Source organism: Solanum dulcamara, chromosome 4, assembly GCF_947179165.1.
Source record: "Solanum dulcamara chromosome 4, daSolDulc1.2, whole genome shotgun sequence".
Classification (NCBI taxonomy): domain Eukaryota; kingdom Viridiplantae; phylum Streptophyta; class Magnoliopsida; order Solanales; family Solanaceae; genus Solanum; species Solanum dulcamara.
Genome location: NC_077240.1, coordinates 195,659 through 216,846, shown reverse-complemented (window position 1 = coordinate 216,846; position 21,188 = coordinate 195,659). Strand labels below are relative to the sequence as shown.

General features: G+C 36.7%; 1 protein-coding gene across 2 annotated transcripts; it reads left to right on the top strand.

The window, feature by feature from the left end:
- The first annotated feature begins 993 nt into the window (after positions 1–993).
- LOC129885238 (glutamate--tRNA ligase, chloroplastic/mitochondrial-like) lies at positions 994–20,394 on the top strand. 2 transcript variants are annotated; one of them, XM_055959440.1, is made up of 13 exons: positions 997–1,429; positions 1,578–1,696; positions 1,905–2,026; positions 2,332–2,514; positions 6,100–6,218; positions 6,869–6,917; positions 7,086–7,187; positions 7,347–7,449; positions 7,562–7,625; positions 14,503–14,617; positions 16,633–16,733; positions 19,609–19,765; positions 19,838–20,394. In XM_055959440.1, the coding sequence occupies exons 1-13, from the start codon at positions 1,176–1,178 to the stop codon at positions 20,060–20,062; spliced, it is 1,713 nt and encodes a 570-aa protein (XP_055815415.1). In that variant the 5' UTR covers positions 997–1,175; the 3' UTR covers positions 20,063–20,394. The 2 variants fall into 2 exon arrangements, with proteins under 2 accessions (XP_055815416.1, XP_055815415.1); XM_055959441.1 differs by lacking the exons at positions 19,609–19,765; positions 19,838–20,394 and adding an exon at positions 19,260–19,594 and having other exon boundaries at positions 994–1,429.
- Positions 20,395–21,188: the final 794 nt, after the last annotated feature.

The window sequence follows — 21,188 nt, the reverse complement described above, 5'->3', positions numbered from 1 at the left end:
AAATTTGTGGATACCTTATCATATTTTAAATCATATTTTTCTAAAATGGTATATATCATTGACCTCAATCACACACATTTTCTACTTCGTACATAAATAACTATTATTCTAGACAGTGGTTGTGTATATTAAATGTTATTTTAATTTGTAATGTATTGTTGTTTTATTTGTATAAATTTGAAGGCTTTTAGTCTTAAATTTTATTAATTATTGTGTTATATTTAATATAATTTTTTAATATTTAAAATCTTTTTGATTACTATAGAATTTAATTTTAAAAAACCTTAACAAACTTACAATTTTCACAACTTTAATAAATAATTTATTACTTAGTTAACTTACTTCATATTTCGATCCGAAAAAGCCTAACTTAACTAAAGAAAGAACTTTTTAAAATAAGTTATTTAAAATTATAGTTTATAATTTTAAACTTATATATAATTTAAATATTTTTTAAAATTATATATTTTCCATCCCATTCCCTTTTTATAGTGGGACGAAATGAAACCACCTATTTGTTCCAACTATTCCTATCCAATTTATTTTGTCATGACTTTATTTCGTTCAATTTATTATATTTTAATCTGTCTTGATGAAAATAAGTCATAATATTTTTAAAAAATAATTGTTATCTTTCTACGACAAAATGCCATGTGATGGTGAAGGCAAAAGGTGGTATTATTACTAATTCTAGCAAGTTTCAAAGATAATACTTTATAATTTTTGCAAAAGTTAAAATATGTAGTTAAAAAAGAAGAAGAAAGAGATGAACGTCCCACAGTGCAATATCTATCTAACGTTTTATGAATTATGACTAATTTCAAATATATATTTTTTCTTTTAAACTATTTTGGGGGCAAAGGCAAGTAATGCATACACTTTTTATATATTTCTTTTTGCTCGGATGATATAAGGCGCTTGAGAAATGAGAAAATGCGATTTTTTTTGGCCTTTTTATCATTTGGAAAATCAAATTCCGCCTGCAAAATATTTTTTCGGATTTGGAGCCTCACAGACGGACTGAGTCGGGCCAATTAATTAATCGGGTTAACACCAAAAAAGGCAGCCCATGGATTCGTACTCCCAAATGATTTGAAATCGTTATCCTGACATTGAAGATTGAATAGAAATCTTGAAATCTGTCTTTTGGCTGCTGCATCGAAGTTAAGCAAAGAATGGCGATGCTGGCGGCGGCGCCGTGGTTTAGAGCAGGGTTGATCCCGGAGTTGAAGAATCGCCAGTCACTACTATATCGTCGCAACGGCGAACGCAGGTACCGGCAAAATCTCTGCTTCCGGAGAAGAAGTTTCTCAGTTTATGCTTCAGCAGGAGACGACAGGGCTGTCCGAGTTCGTTTTGCGCCGTCTCCTACCGGTAATCTCCACGTGGGAGGCGCTAGAACTGCTCTCTTTAACTACTTATATGCGCGGTCCGTCCCGGTTCTTTGTCTTCTCATCCAATTTACTTATTTCTTCATCATAATTTACGGCTATACTTGACTCATACCATTGAGACGAGGGGTAATGGCACTTTTGTTTACTTGTCTTTCTCTGTTAAAAATTATGTTACTATGACAGGTCGAAAGGTGGGAAATTTATACTCCGGATTGAAGACACAGACCTGGAAAGGTCCACAAGGGAGTCTGAAGAGGCCGTGCTTCGTGACCTTTCTTGGCTTGGTCTTGTTTGGGACGAAGGTTCCATCAACCACCACCATTTCTTTGACATAGCTAAATTGCAGAATTCTAATGTAAAATTCTTGGTTTATGTGCAAATTGAACATGCTAAAGTAGAATCCGAAGGGGTGGCTTAGTGGTTTGGGCTTGGGCTTACAACTGAATCACACATATTCTTTTACCTATCAAAAAAATAAATATAAAATGATGTCATCTTTTTTTTCCCCAGGTCCTGGAATTGGCGGGAAATATGGTCCGTACAGGCAGTCTGAGAGGAATGCCCTTTACAAGCAATTTGCTGAAAAACTTTTACAATCCGGTCATGTTTATCGATGTTTTTGCTCAAATGAGGTAATTGTACTGAATTTTGATTTCTATCCTTCGGTAGTGCTTTCCGAGTTTTGCAGTGAGAATTTTGAGAGTAAAAATCTGTACATCTAGAATGTAATTTGACAGAAGCTGATATTCGTGCTACAGAATCCTTTTAGATTCAACCTATCAGACTAGTTTCAAGAGCATGATGCTCTCAAGTTTGATGCCATCTTAAACTTCTCCATTGCTATTTGCTTGATGGGTGAATACATTTGTCCACATTGTGGTCATAGTATATCTTCTTGAATGATTGTGTAATACATAAACCATTTTTTGTTGTTTAGGAATTAGAAAAGATGAAAGAGATGGCAAAATTGAAGCAGTTGCCTCCCGTATACACCGGGAGGTGGGCCAGTGCTACAGAAGAGGAAGTGCTAGAGGAGCTGGCAAAGGGGACCCCATACACATATCGGTTTCGAGTACCGAAAGAAGGGAATTTAAAAATTGATGACCTCATTCGTGGTGAAGTTAGTGATATTTCTCTACTGTCGTTTACCAGTAAATTTATATTTCCATCTAAGCTGGTGGGTTTTCCTCTTTTTGTTGTCATAATTGCAGTCCAGACTTATAATGTTGAACTCCCAACTGGTGGATAAATTGAAGAAGGTTTTTTTAGATATTGTCCAACCTAACAATGACAAGTTTATTGCTTAAAACATTGTGTTATGATGTTATACTCGGTTCTTCTAGAAGATTAGAAATGAAAGAAGAAAGGGAGGGGGGGTTACCTTCTCAAGGAAAACGAAGCAAGAAGGGTGGTGGTTCTGACTAGTTTCTTGGCAGGGAACAATTATCTTTGGATGGATTTATTATTATATTTAAGTTGGAGGCTGACTACCTATTTCTTAAAAGTAAGAGCTATGATTACACGATTTTATTGCCTTAATTAGATAGGAGGACTAACTTCTCTAGGTTATCAATTGGTGGCTTCAAACTCAGTATATGCTGTGTAGTAATATGGTGATTATAATGCTTTGGTGATTGAGTTTAAGCTACTCTTTCTTGGGGGTTTGAACCTTATCAACCTTATATTGTGTGTTTTCATATCATAAAATCTTGTATTTTTATAATAATTTAATTGATTCTCACAGTAAAACTGAAAGATGGTTGTTTAATATGTCTTTTAAAACTCTCTTCTAGGGCGTTCATCTGAACCCTCTTCGGCAAAAAATTATACTATTTATACATGATTAAAATAATTTTTTATGTATAAATAGTGGATGTCAAACCCCCTTCGGCTAGTTCGTGTGTCTACTTCTTCAGATTTTGAACCCCCTTATTGAAAATCCTGACTCCGCCATGTCTTTTGATACTACTCATCTACTATTAAACATCATACTCATGTTATGGTTCTCCTAAATTCTCTCAATTTTCATGAAATGGAACCTTTGCTATCAACATTCTTTCGAACATTTTCAAATATCTATTACGGGAGATTGTACGTGGGCCACTTTTACTAGAGATGGTTCAAACTTTTCAAAAGTTAGCTTTAGCTTCACTTTTGTGCTTACTCTCAATTAAATAATTTCAACTTCTTGCTTTCTCATGTATGCTTGGTTAGAGAGACATTTAAACTGATAAAATAGAGTAGAACTTAGAGATTGTAGAAGATTTTTTCAGATAAAAAAGCACTATAGGATACTAATTGTTTAAATTGGGAAATAGGGAACCTAGATATATTAGAAACTAGGTAAAAAAAGGTACTACAATATACTATACCATAATTGATAAGCATCACTTTGCATGTTTCTTCGTTTTTTTTTCATCTACTCTCTCAATGATGCAGGTAGGCAAAAGTGGTAACGATAAGAAGTTTTTTAAAATTAAATTTGCTATCTTAATCAGATGGAACTGACAGTGCACAAAGAAGCTGAAGAAATTATGGAGAAATATCCCTTTGTGTATTTTCTAAAAAGCATGGAAAGGAACAATGCTTTGAGAATAGTTTCTTTTACCTTTTGTAAAGATTGAATGCTTACAAGAGAGCTGGAAGAATATGGATGTTAGAGAGACATAGAGTCCTACTTCTTTAATGAAGCAAAGAAACCCATTTTTCACTCGTACAAGGATATTTGGCTATGCCAACACTAAATTTAGATGGAGGGTGCATAAAGAATGCTCATCGAAATGAACCCAGATACAGTACAACAATAATACCCAATGAAATCCCACAAGTAGGGTCTGGAAAAGTTGTGTAGGGTGAGAGAGGCTCGAACTCTTGACCTCGGGATAACTCAGAAGCTATGAGACTTATGTGCTAGCCAACTGCGCCACCACCCATCTGGTCGGAAACATGTTTTGCAAAGGAAATATTTTCTCGTCACATGTTTGGTCGGAAGGTTGAGAATATCATTATTGAGGATGTGGTTGTGGAGATTTGTAGTAGAAGTGAATCCTCTCTGGAGGAAGGTGATTTCTAGAGAAGTATGGAGTTTTGGAAGGGGATGGACGACAAAAAATTGTCTCACTCCCCTATGGATGTGGACTAATGAGGAAATCTCAAAAGTGTGGGAAGTGTTTAATGGGAACATTTCATTTAGGCTGGGTTTTGGGAACATAAGTGGCGTGTGGACTATTTTGAGAATCTCTTGTAAAAAATGATGTATGTCCAACAATTATGGAGTCTACAAGGGGGAAAAGTGCATTGGTATTTCAATTGAGGAGGAACTTACAAGTTTGAGGTTAGAAAATTTCGATGCTATTGTTTCACCAACAAAACACTACTATGGATAGGCATGATGTGGGGAGGTAGAGAAAGGGGTGAGAGGAACATCGTCTTTAGTCATGTCCTAGTATGAGAAGCTACTGATTAGAAAGGTGTTAGTTTTTTTACATATTTCTGTATGGATCTCTAGGGTACCAAGAAGGGTATTTTTTTCACTTGGTTAGCTAGGGAAGGGGGGGGGGATCACTTGAGGCGAGTGGTCTTTTGAAAACAACCTTTCTACCTCCACGAGGTAGCAGTAAGGGCTGTGTACATTCTACCCTCCCCAGACTCCACTTGTGGAATTTCACTGGGTATGTTTTGTTGTTGTATCTCGGGGAGGAGGGGGTTGACAAAATTTTGAAGAAAAGGAAGTAATTGTGTGTGTTTCATGTATAAAGACTTGGTAAGATGTGAATCACGTCCTTCTACATTGTTGGATAGCATCTTCTTCGTGGTGGGAAATGGTGAGTTGGTTTGGAATTGAGTGGAGATGCCTGACACTATGAAATAATCAATGGTTAGTTGGGCCTTTAAAAGACAGAAGAGAAGACGTAGGGCATGTGATGTTGCTCCTTTAGTACTTATGTGGTCCATATGGAGAGGAATAGGAGAGCTTCCAAGGGAGTGGTGGAAGATTATGTACAATTGATGAATAGCCTCTTTTCTCTTATTTACAGTTGGGGCACCCACTAGGTTCCTATTTGAAAATAAATTGAGTGTTATTTGTAGAAAATCATGTTTTGTTGTGAGGTTTATATTTTGGTATGCTCCTTGTATACATATATGTTTTTTTGCCCTTTTTAAATGAAATTTATTACCTTATAAAAAAAACATTTACATAGTCTATATTTTGGGTTAGGAAGAACCAAGTAGAAGGAGTAGAATATCTGATAGAATATAAAAAGGGCAGCCCGGTGCACTAAAGCTCCCGCTATGCGCGGGGTCCGGGGAAGGGTCTGACTACAAGGGTCTATTGTACGCAGCCTTGCCTTGCATTTCTGCCAGAGGCTGTTTCCAAGGCTTGAACCCGTGACCTCCTGGTCACATGGCAGCAACTTTACCAGTTACTCCAAGGCTCCCCTTCAATATCTGATAGAATATGTACTCCTTTAATTGAGAAGTCCTATAATTTCTGCAGAACTGTTGTGTAATAGTACCTGCTTGGTACTTGACAATGGAATGAAATTTCGTGTATCATTGAAAAAGAGTAAATGATTGAAATGATACAGCTGTAGATTTTTAATCTTTGAAAGAAAGTAACAAAATGCTTTAAATCGCCCATGCAATGCACGGGCAAAATGCTAGTACACCTTAGGCGGACTGACTTTGTTACAATTTCATGAAGGTCAGTTGGAACTTTGACACGCTTGGAGACTTTGTGATCATGAGAAGTAATGGACAACCTGTTTACAATTTTTGTGTCACAGTTGATGATGCTACTATGGCTATCTCCCATGTCATAAGGTAATAGAGTAATCTAATTTCAATACTGTATGACCAAAAAATATATATATTCTATGATGGAACTGATGCTATACACTAGAGGCCAAGAACATTGTAAACTCCCATTGAGAAGTTGAGGTGACAGTGAAGAGGGTAATAGAGTTATAGTGATCTTTTAGTTATTAAAGTGAAACATCAGTCATGATGTAAATACGTGTTTAAAATAGTTCTCAATGTTGTGGCGTTTACTAGATGATGATTGTCAAAATTTATTCCACTTGAAAGTGGATTCAGATTGGTGGTAGTGAGGCCCTGAGATGTCAAGTAATGACTATTATACATGAACTTTCTTTTGATATAGAAACATGTGCAAGAACAATTTTGTTTCCTTTTCAGTTGTATCTATCTTACACGGACTCATCCATTTTTCTTGATAAACCATTGTCAAATGGGTATGACATGGTTACCTTGAAAATGTACTAAAAACTTGCTAAAAATCAATCTTACCCATGCCATAGTTTGTACCTGAGGGTTGAGGCTATGACTCCCTTTAAAATAGGTTGTATCATTTTGTTTTCTGCACATGGATACTGCCACTTTTTACATATGTAGCATGTATTTTTGAACTGATTATTTGGTACTCAAGTACTGATGAAATCTTGATGCTTCAGAGCGGAGGAACATTTGCCGAATACTCTAAGGCAAGCATTAATATACAAGGTACTGCTTTCCCTGTCCCCCCCCCCCCCCCCCCAAAAAAAAATGGCGGAAAAGTGGTAAACAGAGTAGAAAAAATTGAAAGAGAAGAAAAGAATCATTAGGTAGTTTTGGGTATATTATTTCTCTTCTAGAAGCTCATGGAGAAAAATCTTTGTTACCCTGCTGCAGGCACTAGGTTTTCCAATGCCTCACTTTGCACATGTTTCTTTAATTCTTGCCCCTGATAGAAGCAAGCTCTCTAAACGGCATGGTGCAACTTCAGTTGGTCAGGTAAATGACAGACACATTATTGCATGCTTTCCTTTTGAAGCAGTTTTAGGGGTTTACTTGTCAGGTAAACATGTCTTATTCCTTTGCTTTGGATGTTATCTACCCTTTCCTTTTGAGCTGGTAAAGTGAGAAATCTCAGTGTTTTCCTTTTGCCGACAGTTCAGGGACATGGGCTATTTACCTCAGGCAATGGTGAACTATCTAGCTCTCTTGGGATGGGGTGATGGTACAGAAAATGAGTTTTTCACCCTTGAGCAACTTGGTACTTGATTACCTCTATGCTGATGTTCACATGACTAAGCCTAGCTCAGTAGCTTGCACTCATTACTATTTATTCGCATTTCAACTGTGATAGCTTATCATTTCATTTGCAGTTGAAAAATTCACAATTGAACGTGTAAACAAAAGTGGTGCCATATTTGATTCAACCAAGTTAAGGTATTATATGTGTGTATATATATATTTTGATTGGTAAGAGAGTAACTTCTATTGATATATGCACACAGACAAAAGATAATGCTGGAGGTTACAACCAGAAACAATAACCATCACAGGTTGTGTAATTCACTAAAAGTCAATCATGGCATCAGAAACATTTACATCCGCCATGCTACACCAAAAACTAAGTAAAAAAAATACATCTGCGTTTAACTTGTATAACAGAACATTTTGTCTTCAAACATCCTGATGTTCCCTTCATTCCATAAGCTCCACCAAACCGCAGCTGGAATTGGATACTAGACGTTAGTAGAAGATTTCCGAAATTTTTTCCTATACCATCCTTGCAAAAAAAGTAGGATTAGTTTGGGCATACACCAATTCAAGCTCAAAATGTTTGACATAAAGTCCCAAATTTGAGTGGAGAACTTACAATAGAGGAGCAAATGGTTATTGTTCTCCATTTGAGCATCACAAAGTATGCCTTTGTTACAAAGTTGTACGCCTCCTTTTGTAGGTTGCTTTTGTAAGAAATATAGGAGAAAAATATTATTGAATTGTGTATTTACATTATCACACCGAGTCCTATTAGACACTACATTACAATCCTTATCCAAGAGGATTCTATATACTATTCCTATTCATGTTCCTATTCTAACACTCCCCCTCAAGCTGGTGCATACAAATCATATATATCGAGCTTGTTACAACTATAACTAATATGAGGACCAGTGAGGGACTTGGTGAAGATATCTGCTATGATCACTCAACTTTACAAATTTTGTAACAATATCTCCTGGAAGTATCTTTTCTTTGATAAAGTGACAATCAATCTCAATATGCTTAGTCCTCATATAAAATACCGGATTTGATGCAATAAGAAGGCTGCTTGGTTATCACACACAAGTTTCACATGTATGATTTCTCCAAATTTTAGTTCTCTCAGCAACTGTTTAATCCAAACTAACTCACAAGTTGCTACAACCATTGCTCGATAGTTGCTACAACCATTGCTCGATATTTTGCTTCTGCAACACTAGATCTAGCAACCACACTTTGTTTCTTACTCTTTCAGGACACCAAATTACCTCCTATGAAAACACAATATTTGGATGTAGAAGGTCTATCAAAGGGTGATCCTGCTGATCTACTCATGGACTTGATCCTCGAAGAATAGTCCCTTACCTAGAACCGACTTTATATATGGTAGAATACAAACAACTGCTTCCCAATGACTATCATAGGAAAAAAAATCATAAACTGACTTATAGGAAAAAGATGTCGTGTCTAGTCACTGTGAGATAATTCAACTTCCAATTAGCCGCTTATACCTTGCAGGATTGTTTAGTGGCTCCTTTTGCCCTGCTAGGAGTTTAGCATTTAGATCCATAGGAGTATCAATGGATCTACATTCTATCATTCTTGTCTCCTCAAGAATGTTTAAGGCATACTTGTATTGCAAAATAACAATTCCTGATCTGAACTGAGCAACCTCAATTCTTATAAAATATTACAATTTACCAAGGTTTTTAGTTTGGAAATGCTGAAAGAGATATATTGCCGGTAATAACGATATCATCAACATAAACCACCTAATAAATACATAATTTTAGTGCAGAATGCCAATAAAGATAGAGTGATCAGCTCCATTATGAGTCATGCCAAGTTGCTGAATTATTATGCTAAACTTTCCAAACCAGGCTTGAGTAGACTATTTCAGACCATAGCAACAAAACCAAGTGGTTATTCCATATAGACTTTTTCCTCATGAGAAAAACATTTTTAATGTCCAACTGATGAAGAGGCCAATGGAGATCGACAACCATGGATAGAAAAAGGCGAACATATGCTATTTTAGTCACGAGAGAGAGCGTGTCACGGTAATCCAACCCAAATATCTGAGTATACTTTTTGGCAACACGGTGAGTCTTAAGCTGATCAATCTTACATCTGGACAAACTTTGCCTACATAAGCCCAACGACAACCAACAATAGATTTACTTGCAAGAAGAGAAACAAGCTACCAATCACTCGTATGTAAAGCAACCATCTCGTCAATCATAGCCTGCTTCCATTCTGGATGAGAATATGCTTTACCTATAGTCTTCGGGATGGAAATAGAGGACAAAGATGATATAAAGGCATAGTGGGGTGATAATAGACTGTGATAACTTAAGAAAGTATAATGGGAGTTAGCATTACGAGTCGATTGTATACCTTTTTAAAGTGCAATTGATTGACTAGGATGAGGAAAGTCCGTAGTAGGTATAGGTTCTGATGCATCACATGAATCATCTAAGCCTAATGCTAGACACAGATGATGATGATAAGTTAGGGATGGTGGCACTGTGGCTGAAGATGTAGAAGTAACCGTAGATTCCCTAAAAGTCGGCATAGGTAAGACTTGATGTATGGGTAAGACCTCAGAGATGTCAAGATGCTCAGAAGATGTATAGTAAGTTTGAGATTCAAAAAATGTGACATCAACTGACATAAGGTATCTACGAAGATCAGGTGAGTAGCAACAATACTCTTATTGAACTCAAAAATATCCAAGAAAGATACGTTTGAGAGCACGAGGGGCTTAGTCTGGAACAAAACATGTGCTCCCAAAGAAACGAGGGGGGGGAGAATAGAGAGGCGACTGAGGAAATAATATGGAATAAGGAATCTGATTCTGAATGGAAGATGAGGGCATTCTATTAATTAAATAGGAAGATGTGATGACTGCATCACCTTGAAAACGCAATAGAGCATGGGATTTCATGAGGAGTGCGAGCAGTCTCAAAGATATGCCTATTCTTTCTTTCTGCTACCCCGTGTTGCTTAGGTGTGTACGAACAAGATGTCTGATGAATAATTCTTAGGTGAGTCATAAACTCCTGAAACTAGGAGGATAAATATTCTAACGCATTATCACTTGGAAAAGTACGAATAGAAACACCAAATTGATTTTGCATTTCAGTACAAAAACTCTTGAATATAAAACACGGAAAGGGTAAAAAATACCATTAACATATTAGAAATGGTTCAGAAATGCGCTCCTTCCACTTATTAGGTCAAAATTGCCCCTCCTTCCCACCTATTGGGTCAAATGCTCTTAACCTATTAGACATGGTTCAAATTTTTCCTCCTTCCACCTATTGGGTCAAAAATGACATTAACCTATTAGAAATGTATATATATATATATATATATATATATATATATATATATATAAAATATTCCATTACTTAACAATTTTAGTCTTTTAAAGCTACCGAGATTTTTGTATAATTTAAGGGCATTTTTGATCCAATAGGTGAAAGGAAGGCATTTTTGAACCATTTATAATACGTTAAGGACATTTTTGATTGGAGGGCCAAATTTGATCTAATAGGTGGAAGAAGGGCATTTCTGAACTATTTCTAATACGTTAAGGGCATTTTTGAATACTCAGAACGATATGTCATTAAGAAAATCCAAGTACATCTTGACTCTAAACGACTCTCAGCACTACGTAGAATGGTAGTGCAGACCTTGTGGTTAATTTCTATCACCAATCGTCTGTCTTGTACTGCGGTCCTGCATGAGAAAAACAAATGTAAGATTAAACAGACAACCAAAGACATGAAGAACAAAGTTTGAAAGTGATAGAGGACAGGGGTTTCGCTTATCCAACTTCTTTTTTTTGGATCCCATTGGTTAAAGTAATAGGAGAAAGAGATTGTGAATAAACAATATTGGATAGAAGTGCTTTGTTTCCAGAAATATGATCAGAAGTGTCAGAGTTCACAACCCTTGATCCAAGAGTACTAGACTGTGAAACACAAGCAAAGAAATTATCAGCAACAGAAGCACCAATTTGAGCAACCAAGGCTACTTGTGGAAATGTCGCTTGTTTGCTCATACTGAAGGAACTCATTATATTTTGTTTGAGCAATATGAGCATTATTTGGTGGTCCATCAGTATGAGTAACCGAGGCTACTTGTGGAGATGTTTGCTTACTTTCTCGATATGATGGAACTCATTATATTTCGTTTGCGCAATATGAGCGTTATTGGGTGGTCGACTATGCAGAGTATAACATAATCACGAGTGTGTCCAAGCCTATGACAATAACTACACTTAAGATATTTCAAAACGACCTCCTCGTTAATTCTCTATAGTTTGAGATGTATGATTTTTTATGGTTTGAGATGCAAGAATAAAGGAGTCAACAATGGGTGACCGGTGATGAAACTACTTTGTGATTGGGAGGTGTGGCAAGGCGAAGTGAACGAGAGAATAGTTCATCAATTGTAGGAAGCATAGGACTAACTAAAATCTGATCACGCTCATGGTCAGTAGGAAGTCCAACAAGTGTAAGAACTAGAAACAATGCATGTCTGTGCTCTTGTTGTTTTTCTACATTCGTAGTGACTGGCATCAACCTTTCAAATTCCTCTATGACTGTCTGTACCTTTCCCAAGTAAGTAGACATATTGGATTCTTGTTTCTTTAAGGTTGTCATCCGATATATGACATCATAAAAACAAGATATGTCAGTGGTGTATTAATCATTGCCAGAAGATTGAAAAGACTTGTTTCTGTCTCTGAAACATTAGATCTGACCACTTAGGGTTATAAAGATGGGGTGAACCTATTGGAAAAAATCTGCTGGTCAGAAAACTTCTCATGTGCTGGTGCATGGGCCTGACTGGCCATTTGCGTAGGACCTACGAGAGCGCGTGAAGTTGCGTGGGGGACTTTTTCCAGAGCAGTTGACTGGGGTTTTCTTGCTTGAAACCCGATCTACATTGTGGTGGTGTCGGATTCTGCACAAAATACTGGATAGAGATTGTGATGTGAGCATCCATCAGAAAATTTATTTGCAGTGTTGATTTTTTTCTCTCGGACTTCGCTGGAATATTGCACAACAAATATTTCCTCACTACTTCTCTGATACCATGTGAGAAATATAAAAGAAAATTATTATTGAATTGTGTATCTATATTATTGCACTTAGCCTTATTCATAGACACTACATCACAATCCTTAGCAAAGTTAGATTCTATATACTATTTCTATTCCTATTCTAGCAACTTTGTGTGAGGCATTCTTCTTTGGAGACTAACCAAGTGAAACATTTGACCTTATAGGAACGACTCCTTTCCAAATGGACTTCCTAGTTCCAAGGCCATTTAGTATTCTGAGGAGAAAACGTGTCAAGATGGAGTAACAAGATTTGACAATAAACTAACCTCGCGGGTGACCTCAAAAAGAGATAATCTGGAGAGGAGGTAGCTGGTGAGGCACCATCAGAGAGATTGCAATACCAAAGTAACTTTCAAGCTTCCAATCATTGAGATTTCTCCTGTAATTGATGAGTCAGCCATGGTCATGCCTATATTCTGAGATTACAGCTGTCTTGGAGTTGCAGTCACATTATATAGATTAGGGACAACATCCTTATAAGAGGACCTGCCATGCAACGCATCTTTCCAAACTCTTGTTTTTCTGCCATCTCCCACCTTAATGGTGCAATTATCGGAAAATGCCCACCTGTCCCTGATGTGTTTCCATACTCCAAAGCCAAGATGGGCAGGAGTTGGCGTGGAAGTCCAAGGGTTGCAAATCCCATACTTAGCACGGATAAGAGTTTATGAGACCTGAGAGAGAATGCTCTTCCTCTTCCTGATTGAATCTCCAGTGCCATTTGACAGTAGGCTGCTATTTTGTACCTTCAAATCTCTTTGAGCCCATTTGGATCGACTTATTTTAGGTGCTTTTAAGCCAAAATAGCTTTTAAGCAATTTTGAAGTGTTTGGGTCAATTTAAAAAGTGCTTATAAGCACTTATTTTTAAGCTAAAATGACAAAAATAAGCAAAAGCCATAAGTTAGAAATCCTAACTTATCACTTTTGGCTTATAAGTCATAAGCCAAAAGTCAATCCAAAAAGGCTCTTACCCCATGCCAACATAATATTTGGCTGTTCCAACAGTTTTCCAATTAACCAAATCAAAAGTCTTCTTCTCCCTGATTAAAGGCCAATGGAATTCTCTGCAGATTTCATCCAATCTTTTAGACACTTTTTGAGGGAGGGGAAAGAAAGACATGGTACATGTGGACAGCGAATCCAAGACACTATTAATAAACCAGCCTCCCCCCCCCAATCCACCCCCACCCCACCCCAAAGAGAGGTTGTCTTTTCCAATTTGATAATCTTTTCTCACATTTCTCTAATAGATCTTCCCATATTGTTACTGAGTTTGCTTTGGTCCCAAGTGGAGGCCTAGGCATTTGGAAGGAAGAGAGCGAATGCAGCAACCCATTATCTCTGCCAATAGCTCAATGTTATGCACTTCATTGACTGCATACATTGACTTTAAGGTAATTATTGTGCAGCCCTGATACTGCCTCGAGTGCTGGTAGAATCATTCTCACATGAAGGACTTGGTCTACTTTAGTACCACTAAGGATTGAAGTGTCAGCTGCATAAAGAATATGTGATATAACTAGATTGCACTGCCCTCTAAAGCCAGCAGAGAAGCCCTGGATCCAGTTGTGATGTGAAGCGGTGATCATCATCTTACTGAGACTTTCCATGACAAGTATGAAGAGGAAAGGATACAACGGTCCTCCTTGTCTAAGACGTCTTTGGATAGAAAAGAATCCATGAGGTGCTCCATTAGTAAGCACCGAGAATCTAACGGTGGAGATGCAGCAAGAAATACAAAAAAAATTCCCATGTACATATGATTGAAAGCTTTCTCAATTTCCAGTTTGCAAAGAATCCCTCGAATCAATACATTATTATTTTTTCTTCTGCTACATGGATAGGCTTGGTTACCAAGATATTATTATATTTTATTTCATTTCTTGATTGTTGTTTAAAATATGGTTATGAACTTCAGGTGGATGAATGGTCAGCATTTGAGATCACTTCCATCTGAAGAGTTGAACCAAATCATTGGTGAAAAGTGGAAGGATGCAGGCATCGTTACAGAATCACAGGGAGATTTTATACAGGTAGAAGTTTTCCTCTTCCTTTCATTTCTCAACCACATCTTGTAGTTTGTCTTTGATAATAAGTCTTCATTCTTCTTTAACTGATAGTTCCTATCCCTTCTAGGTTTAACCAATCCTAGAAGAATAAACTATGTTTGTTCAATATGATGTGATTTGACAGTTCTGTGTATGGCTGGAAGCAACATTTATGTATTGCGAGTATGAAGCGTATTCTTAACATATAGTTGATGCCAGTTAGGATAAAGTTGTTGCAAACCCTTTTACGAAATGCAACCACCAGCAGTATCAATGTAGATATTTATTTTAACCATGTGATGTTTTCTATGACTTGGCTGGCTGATTCTGGATAGATCTTGTGCAACACGACCAGTTGAACTAAATCGGGGATATTTGGTGCCGGAGATGACACCAAGTCATTAAACTTAAGATCTTACTTAGGGTAACTTAAGATTCTCTAGGGCTGGATATGCAGATTATAAATTGTTGGATTTTACAGTACTTCCTGGGTACTCAGGAGCATATTTGAGAAGATGGGTGCTCTATTATGAAGATGTTGATCCCAAATTTAAATTTTACTGGTTTGACTTTGACGTTTTTACCATCGAACCCATTACACTTTGAAATATCAGTTGAACCCATTGACTATATTCTACATCTTCCATTGCTAGTTTGCTACTAGTTTTAATATAGACATTTGATTTATTATATAAAAAATTATGATGACAAAAGAAAAATAGAGATTTCAATAAGTCAGACTCAGATTTTTTGAGAGGAAAAAACAAACAAAGAAAGAAAGGAAAGAAAAAAGTACTTAATTGAAATGCAAAAAGGTATCAACAATTTGGGATGTTGGAAAATGTAAAAGTAGTCATTAAATTGTGACGTATAGAGTACTATTTGAATATTTTGAAATTTTCTGTGACATTTTCTCAAGAAGTGAGTGAAGAATCATGAGGTTTCAGGTTCAAATCTCAAACAAAAAATACTAGGTGATTTCTTCTCATCTGCCTAAGCCTTGGTCAGTAGAGTTATCTCATTCCTGTGCTGGACTGCTGGTGGTAGAGAGCTGGTACCATGTGGAATTGTCGAGGTTCGTGCAAGCTGGCTCGAACAACAGTGTTATAAGAAACTTTCTGTTTTTACGTGTATTTTGAAAGATTATGTTAAAGCATCCTTCATCAATTCAATGTAATAATCCATTAAGCTATGTTATTCTTAAGCTTTTCGAGAGTGAACCCAAATCATTAAAATGGGATGGAGAGGGAGTATCCTTTTTGAACTAATATTACTTCGGAACCTTGAAGAGTTCAAGTGACATGTTGGATTGCAGTATTGGAATTGAACGTTTCCTTTTCCCTTTTTGAGACATAGCATATTTGTTTGATCTCCATTCATTGCATCAGAAAACAAAGGGGAAATAAAGACACCTTAGAGATATGGCTATGTAGTATATAAATGAGTTGGACATGTACAGTGCAGACTTTGCTGTGCTGGATCTATGGTAAGGTCAAGATGCAAATGTTCCTTATTAAGATAGTAGGTCAGAGATTGTGCAAATTATTAGAATTTGTCTTTTTTTTTGGGTGGGTGGTGGTGGAGGAGGGGGGGGGGGGGTTTCTGAAGGACTTTTCTTAATAATCTTTGTGGAGATCTAACGATGAGATTTTGGAGGCTTCTTTGGTTTCTGGTGTCCGTTATGTTTAGCTATCCATGATTTTAAGGGGGTGTATGTGAAATGTGTGTTTGAGAATGCAGTATTGTTCTCAGTTAGTTGGACGTATTGGTGAAGTAGAACTAGTCGAGGTAGAATATTCTGGGTGGTTTTGTTTGCTGGTATGATTCTGGAAGCGAATCGCTAAATGTCATCGAAATTTTTGAAATGCTGACAAGACCCCCCTCTCTTTCCCAATTGCTGTTGCATAGATGCTAGTCATTAAACATCAATTCAAAAAATTGTTGTTCAATGTACATTGGAGTTATGGTTCTTATACCTGTTAAATTTTCTGTATTTATAGGATGCTGTTCTACTCCTCAAAGATGGGATTGACTTGATACCAGATTCAGAGAAAGCACTTTCAAGTTTGCTATCTTATCCTTTAAATGAAACTTTGGCAAGGTGATCTATGAAATTATGTTTTAAAACTATACCTATGTGACGCTAAAAGATGAAAAATTGTCTCCTCAAAGAGAATGAAGACTCTAGAGAAAACGTGGAGGTTTCAATTTGGTCTGAGAATATTTTTTGATTAATGAGCCCAATTTGTTAGAATAAATAAAGGTAATTAATTATAACAAAATGGGGAGTGATTCCCATTTACTCCTTTACCAAGTGAACACAAAAGACCAGTTCCACAAAAAAACATTGGTTCTTTGTAAAGGAAACCAATTATCTACAGGATGTATTTGCCCCGTCTACTGTCGAAAATAAACTATATTTACCCTCTGTTATACCTTTTCAACAAATATACCCCTATAGTCATACTTTAGAGCTATATTTCTCACCCGTTTAAACTTCATTTTCAGCTTTAAAAAGCCACCTGTTATGCTCTTATTAAACGAAAAAATCAGCCCCATTTTTAACCCTAAACTGGCCTGACCCACTTTAAATCACTCCCATTTCTCTCTATCCGGAAGGTGTCATTGAGCCTGCAAAATCAAATGTTGGTCCAAAGCTCCCTAATCTTTCTTCTCCCCCGATTCCTTAATCTTTTTCTTATGCAACAAAACCAAGTTTTATTAGATATAATTTACTAAATAAATATAAGGTATAATTTATTAAATGCTTTGAGAATTGTGCAGTACTAAAATGAACTACTTTAATGTTAAGGGTGTGTTGAAAACAATTGTCAACTTTAATCTTGAATTCCTAAAGTGACAATTATTTTGAGCTAAAATGATAGCTGAAATGGATGGAGGAAGTACTGGGGTTTTTAGTGAGGGGTAAATATAGAGTTTCCTAAGAGCATGACACGTGACTTTCTAAAGCTGAAAATGAAGTTTTAAGGGTGAGGGGTGGTAAATATTGCTAGTTTTAACAGGAGAGGGGTAAATATAACTCTTAAGTATGATTGTAGGGGTATATTTGTTGATAAAAGTATAACATGGGGCAAATATAGCTTAATTTTAATAGTAGAGGGGCAAATATGACCCTTTTCCAAATCATCTATTCCAGCTGGAACATCATTTATGTTGCAGCTGTAATTAAAATGTTCTCTAGCTGAAACAATATAGCTAGCATTGAATAAAAACAGGAGATGGAAAGAAAATTCAACACTTTTTTGTGCTCTTACATATTAACAACTGTTTATAAGCCAAGTAATATTTTATTAATGTGGGAAAAATCTTGTACGCAAGCAATGCATAAAAAGGTAAAAACTTTAATAAAATATGTTCTCTAGAGAAGATACACAATCTCCTATACTAACAGGGACCTCATGGGTGCTCCAAAAAATTAAGGACGAACAATAGGCCATTCCTTAAATGTGCATAATCTATCCCCTCAAAAAACCCTTTTGTTCTTCTCTCCACAGGACCCACATGAGGGCTAACGGATAACATTCCGTGCGTTATGCTGCGCCATGAGAATTATGGCATCGTCTAATTTAACCCAAGCCGATTCAATACCACTCACAATCTTGTCGCCACCAGATAGTGCAATAGAAGACAATCCACATCTTCGCCTGAACATTACACATAAAACACCAGTTGATACTTGATATACACCATTTTTCTCTTTTTAAAATTTTTTGACATCGTCCTTCTTTCTCCCAATTAAAAATACATGTTTCTTGGTACTTTGGGTATCCAAACAGTTTTAAGTGTAGAAAGTCCAACTCGTCCTTCAATAAAAGCCTGTGATAGTATGACTTTACTGAGAACACTCCATCTCTCTTCACCCCAATCACAAGACTTGAATTCAACAATCTTCCAGTTTTGTAAATTCTTTCTTATGTCCCAGGAGGTTAGCCTCCTATGACAGCTCTGCCTATCATTTTTCCCAGCGTTTTCATTACCGTAATGAACAACATAAGAGATAACGAGTTTACTTGTTACAGATCCCTTGAGCTACCAAAAAATCTGCATGTGTTCGATTTACTAGAATCCAGTACTTGACCATTGAGATGTAGAACTTCATCCCCTTCCTCAACTTATTCCCAAATCCTATATTCATTATGAGAATCAGTAACTTCTAATTCACATGGTTGTAATCTCCCGAGGGCCAATTTGCATAAGATCCCTCTCCCTTTTTTCCTTATTGGGTCGGCAACTTTGTTTGCCACCAAAACCATGTCTAGAATCTCTCCTCCTTTCATGAACTCTTTCTAGGAGACGATGTCTTGTTTAACACCTTAGTAATTTACAAGGTCGTAATCCTTGATATTCACTAATTCCGTCGGGGCAATAGCACTAGGTGGTTTCTTCCCTCTACCCATGCTGATGGGAAGTAGAAGGTACCCCGTGAAATTAGTCAAGGTGCGGCCAGCTGGTACGGATACCACAATTATAAAAAAGAAGTCCTTACCATTCAATTACTCTGCCTAATTAGCAAAATTACAATAAAATATGTGTCAAGGCTTGTCTCAAACTTCCTGATTTTTTGAAATGCAACTGTACTCCATTACCGTCCCTTGATCTTCTCCAGCATTGAAATTGTCCAAACTAGGGGCCTTGTCTACTGTACAAGTCTCCAGGGAAAAGAGATGCATGCCAAATGATTTCCAGACTCCTAGAAAGAGAAAAAGGGATGAACAAGAAAGAAGAGAGTGTGTAGAGGAATGGTGGTTTTGGAAAGTATATGTTGCATCATAAGCTAAAATCTTGAAGGATTATGTTAAGCACGGATTCTAACTTCCTTGAAGGATCATTAAGCCAAACAATGTTAGGAGTGCAAGCAGTTGAGATGTATTACCAATTAGAAACATCGTGAAATGATGTTAAAAGAAGAAAAGCTTATAGTATGTGACACGTTGTTTATGGTATGCCATTTGTAGCACGGAAGGAAAACTGATATTAGAAGATGGAGTCTCTGAAGTTGCTAAGAGCTTGTTAGCTGCCTATGACAGTGGTGAGCTCTCTGGTGCACTTGCAGAAGGCCAACCTGGATGGAAAAACTGGGTGAAGAAGTTCGGTAAATTGCTGAAGCGCAAGGTTAGATCTGAGTATTTTCTTTTTCCCTTAAGTTTCTTTTTCAGTATTTAATGAGGTTGCTTTATGTGCCAGGGAAAATCTCTCTTCATGCCCCTTCGGGTGTTGCTAACAGGAAGGCTTCATGGACCTGATATTGGGGCCACCACACTATTGCTCTATAAAGCTGTAACATCTGGCTCTGCAGTACCCCAAGTTGGGTTTGTTACTTTTGACGAAAGATTTAAAATATTGAGAGAAGTTCAATGGGAGTCATTCAGCTCCAATGTGCCTTTGTCTGCTGGTGCTGTAACTCAATGATATTGAGGCGATATTCTGTTTGATTATCCATTGTATGACTTCTATCTCCACCATTCCCTGTAGAAACATAGAGAAGCTACGAGCACAAGTGGGATTTTCTTGTGTTTGCACCTCCTCTCGTCTGGAATCAAAGAGAGTGGGATTCCTATTTTTGTATCTTCGCCCCTCTCCCTCCACGGGGTAAGGCGGTGCTGATTGCGACACTACCTTTATTTTTCACCGAACAATGGTAGAATAGTTAACAGGGCATTGCAGCTCCAAACTGGGTTTCATTGCCTAAACAATGGCCATGTATTGCATTTATTGTTCTACATGTATAGGCTTCCAGTGATTGACTAACAAAGATATTCTTTTGAAGTCGCGACTCAGAGGAAAAGTCACAACACTTGAATGGAAAAAGGCGTGCTTTTAATATAATACAAATAAGTATAAAATATAAGAGATATACTAAATTGAGTGTATTTAGTTTGGGATATTATAATAATTTAATATTTAAATTAGGAAGTATTTTTAGTTGGGGTATTATAATAATTTAACATTCAAGTTAGGGATTTTGCTTCTAAGGTATTATAAAAATAAGGAAAAAGGACAAATATATTTGAATTATCGTAAATGGTATACATATATCCTTTGTGTTATACTATTGAGACACCAGTGTCCTTGCTGTCCAAAATGTGGAGCATTTCTATCTTTTACACTAACATGTGCCCTAAAGCACAACCATGTGTCCTAATTTTATGCCTCTTATTAAATTTAACCCCAAAACAAAGTCGAATTAATAAAAAATCTGCCCAAATATTTTATCCCCAAATTTCTTTGAGTTCTTATTAGGGTGTTAGTGTGTGGGTGGGCATAGAATAATTGAACGGATTTTTAATTAATTCGGGTGAGTTTTTTATTTTTCGGTTAAATTTAATAAAATATCGGGTAGAGGCACATGATTAGGACACGTGGCTGTCCGTTAGTACAAGGAGGAATGCTCCACATTTTGGACGATAAAGATATTGCTGTCTTAATAGTATAACAAAAAGTATACGTGTGCCATTTACGATAATTTAAAGATATATTTATCCTTTTTCTCTAAATATAAATATAGAAAATAGATAGATAGATTAATGGAAAAACC